The following is a 3,853-nucleotide window of genomic DNA, read 5'->3' on the forward strand; positions in this document are numbered from 1 at the left end:
CAATGCCTCAATTTTAAGATTTGTTACAGGAGCATCCCACCTCAAAGAACTAATTTCCATGTCAGGTCAAATAACAGTAGCTACAGTAGAGACATCTCCCAAATAGCACTGTTGATTTTCCACTCATGTCATAGTCTGAAGAGCGTTGAACAGTAACATGGGCATATGTTTGCTTCTGCAGTTCTGGCATCTTTGACTCCTTTACTTCTTTTTTTTTTTTTTGAATTTTAAAGTCATTTATTTTGTTGAAAATATGTTCCTGTTTTAAACAAACAAAAAAGTTAAGATTTTAACTTGTCCCTACGAAGAGCTTAAGCAATACACTAAGTCATATTTAGAAGCAAAAAAATGATGGCAGTAACTCAACTAAGAAGGTCTAATAACCTAGAAGTTCAGATAAAATTAGGAGCCTGTGTTTGTCTCTTCTGTGATAAAATATTTCCTTAATTCAGGAAAAAAAAAGAATCTAGCATCTGATTTAAGTATAGAAAGACAAAATATTCTTTTTGTCAGTGCTCTGTTGAAACATGTCAGTCAAGGAACTGATAAACTGTATTTCTAATAATTGGGTCGGTAAACACTTCTAACTTAAAAATGACATTTTAATTCCATGGTTGAAAATGGCACTCCATCAAAGTAAAACCAGTCATTTTAAACAGATACCAAAAGTATACAGGAGTAAAAACAAACCTCTTTTGGTCACTTCATCAAATTGGCTGTATAAATCTATTTTCAACAGCTAAAAGTATTTCAAGTTGCTAAAAGCTCATTTGATTGAAGTACTATACTTAAGGAAAATAAAAAGCTAGTTTAGAGGCCATGTCCTAGACAATAAAACATTTTAGACAGACTGATGGATAGCTGTCTTGAAAAAAAGAGCAGAGAGAAGTTACCACCCACCCCTACCCTCCAAAGGGTACCCATACACATTCCAACTCAAGATTCAATCAATTTCCAAATAATTTATACTCTGTCTCAACCAGTGTTTCTCTACCTTGTTTCATTATTACTCCATTAAGGAGCTGTTTTTAGCCCTTTTACTCCTAGTCAACACTCTATTAAATTGAAATACCACAGATATAATGCATATCTGCTTATATATTGTATGTATATCCATGTTTTATACATAGATTTTTGCCACCAAGCACAAATTTTCACCAAGAACACAGTCTAAGCAATGAAAGGTTTACAGTATTAAAACTTTTTTTAAAAGAATAAGTGGAGAGAAGAAATGATGTATTATAGTACTTAGTTATGTAGATTATTTCCAAAATAGTTCAACTACTTAGCTGTCTCAAAATTAACTTTTCCTGAAGTAGGTACTATTCTCACCTATAGGTAGTCCTTGCCTTGCATGGGCGGTAGTGTGGGACCATAAAAATGGCAATCAAAGTAATCTTAATAATTAATGGGGAAAATTATTATTCTGTGACCTTGAAAAAAATCTGTCAAAATATTAAAGTGTCAATTATAAACATAAAAGTGTCAGTTATAAACATAAAAGAAAATGAAAAAATTGTAAAAAAGTATACTTAGTACATTGTAATTTATATTAGAAGCACTGAAAATTAAACTGTTATTTCATTGTAAAAAAACTAATCAGGAGTAATAGTACTTGCCTTTTTGTCAAGTAATTTATGGTACTGGGTAAGCATCTTTTCTATACCACTGCAAGTTGTCAGAATCCTTTAAGTTTAGATTAGCTTCCACCATTTTATCGTTTGTGCTTTCAATGTTGTGAAATACCTCTGTAATTTCCTTTAATGTGAAGTTTGTTACCATCACTTCCTCTGGGACATGCTCCTCCTTTTCTCATTTATGATGATAAGTTTGCCTTCACTGAGTTCCTCTAGCTGCATATCTAGAGGCTCTGGAATAGCAGCAGTGTCAATATTCCCATGATCAGTGATTTCTTCTACAACTCTATGTATGTTCAATTCAAGTCACACTTCTAGCATTATCATTTTCATTTCTTCACTGCACTTTCATCTTTGTTGGCCAATTCTGATTATCCACTTTGTAAAATGTCACATGGGTGGCAGGAGTCAACACAACTCTGTGCTTTGCTGTCTGAGCAAACTGAGTAACAGATGTGCAGTGACCAATCACTTGCAGAATTTGAGAGAAGTAACGTGATTGATCACTGATCTTGAAGCACATCTGTTACTTGCATAGTGATTTGTGGACTTAAGAGCTAGCAAGGAAGTTTGTACTTCATGTAAATACTCACAATTAATATACCATGGTGACTGAAATTTGAACTGTGCTGTTAGGCAACTGGCTTATTTAACTAAATCACTGTCATTGAAATTTGTGGACCTGGGAATTGTGCAAATTGAGGACTGCCTATACACTGCTTGTTTACATTGACCCAGACAGGCTGGAAGCTGACTGCTGAGTAATAAATAGTCCATCAAACTTTACATCAAATAATTTACTTTAAAGCACCCTAAAAGCAACATTAGTGCACACTGAGTGCCTGTTTGTCACTTGGCAATCAACTTTAAAAGGTACCTTAGAATTTTAGAAATAGAGAAAGGAACTTTAAAGATCCCGTAATTTGATACCACAAATTATCCAGCATGTTTGTTATGAATTATTTCTCCTCCTTCGATTTCAATTTGCTCATATAGCCACTTGCGATCACAGCGGCATTCGGCACCACATTTGGTAGAACCGCGGGCAGGACAAGCATAGAAACATCCTAAGCAGTCTTCATCGAGGCAGTCACACAGGTCCATTCCACTGAAAATCAGGAGACCCTGGCTATCATAGACCTTACTCTTCGCTGGGATCACTTGTCTGTCTGAACCAGCAACTGCACTTTTTGTAAGCCTTCTTTTTTCTCTTTTACCAGTTTCTGGAGCAAATTCAGTTTGCTTTCCTGGGTTTGCAAATTGTAATGACCTCAGAGCTTTAGCAGTTCTTCCATCTGAATCAGGTCTTCTTCTCTGCCGGTCTTCAGAATCAACATCCACACTTCCATTGATTATCTGTGTACATTTTGGACAAAGTTTCCAACCAGGTACAAGCTGTCTTCCAAATTTTGCACTCAGAAAAGTGGCATCATCTAAATCAATAACATGTAAATTTTTTTTGGCTAGTTTTTTGTGTATGTTAAATGGGTCACAACATGACTTCTGCAAATCCTCAAATCTGTCGATGTAAATTTTTGCATGATGGAAGCAAATTGTATTGTTCCCAGAAAGTGTCATTCCAGTTCTAAGTTGAAGTAAAAGCATGTCATTTGATGACAATTCTTGCAAAGTCTTGAAACCTGTATGACGAGTATAGTAGGTTTTATGGCACTCATTTGTGGAACGAAGCTGGACTCCAACTGAACATGGATCCATCATTTTTGATTCTAGCAAATTTCCTCTTTGATTTTTGTCTAGCAGATCACCCTTTAGCGGGAGCTCTCAATCGCCGGGGTCGGGCCGCAGCCGCAACGTCTCAGCTGGGCCTCGGCAGCCGGCTTCTCAGCTCCTCCCGGCGCTACCAGCCTGACTCCTTTACTTCTAACCACAAGAAGGGATACGCTTAATGAACACCTCCCTTTTCACAGCTTACTGGACCAGCTTGGAAAACAAGCTGCCTAGCAACAGTCATTTTGTAAATCAAGATAAACATTGGAATTCCCAGTGTATCTCAAAGGTGGGGTCAAAACATTCAAGAATGTAATTTCCAAGGTGAAAAAATATAATAAGACCCTGTGGTTGTTGTGTTTTGCAGTAAGAAGAGCACGTTGTACACATGGAGAACAGGTAGCACTTTGTCTGGTAAGGTCCCTTTAAGTTCCCTTTCTTTTGTACTACCCATGTTTTCAGAACTTATAATTTTATACAGAGTATCC

The 3,853-nt window shown here is 36.4% G+C and overlaps 1 protein-coding gene across 1 annotated transcript; it reads right to left on the reverse strand.

The window, feature by feature from the left end:
• Nucleotides 1-225: 225 nt before the first annotated feature.
• LOC309817800 (ARL14 effector protein-like) lies at nucleotides 226-3,489 on the reverse strand. Its single transcript, XM_082682090.1, has one exon. The coding sequence runs from the start codon at nucleotides 3,354-3,356 to the stop codon at nucleotides 2,574-2,576; it is 783 nt and encodes a 260-aa protein (XP_082538216.1). The 5' UTR covers nucleotides 3,357-3,489; the 3' UTR covers nucleotides 226-2,573.
• Nucleotides 3,490-3,853: the final 364 nt, after the last annotated feature.

Source organism: Grampus griseus (genome assembly GCF_964374135.1).
Source record: "Grampus griseus genome assembly, contig: HAP1_SCAFFOLD_273, whole genome shotgun sequence".
NCBI classification, from domain to species: Eukaryota; Metazoa; Chordata; class Mammalia; order Artiodactyla; family Delphinidae; genus Grampus; species Grampus griseus.

What these genes read in the sequence shown, in the direction of transcription:
- LOC309817800 (XM_082682090.1), bottom strand. Translation starts at nt 3,356, where the DNA reads ATGATGGATCCATGTTCAGTTGGAGTCCAGCTTCGTTCCACAAATGAG.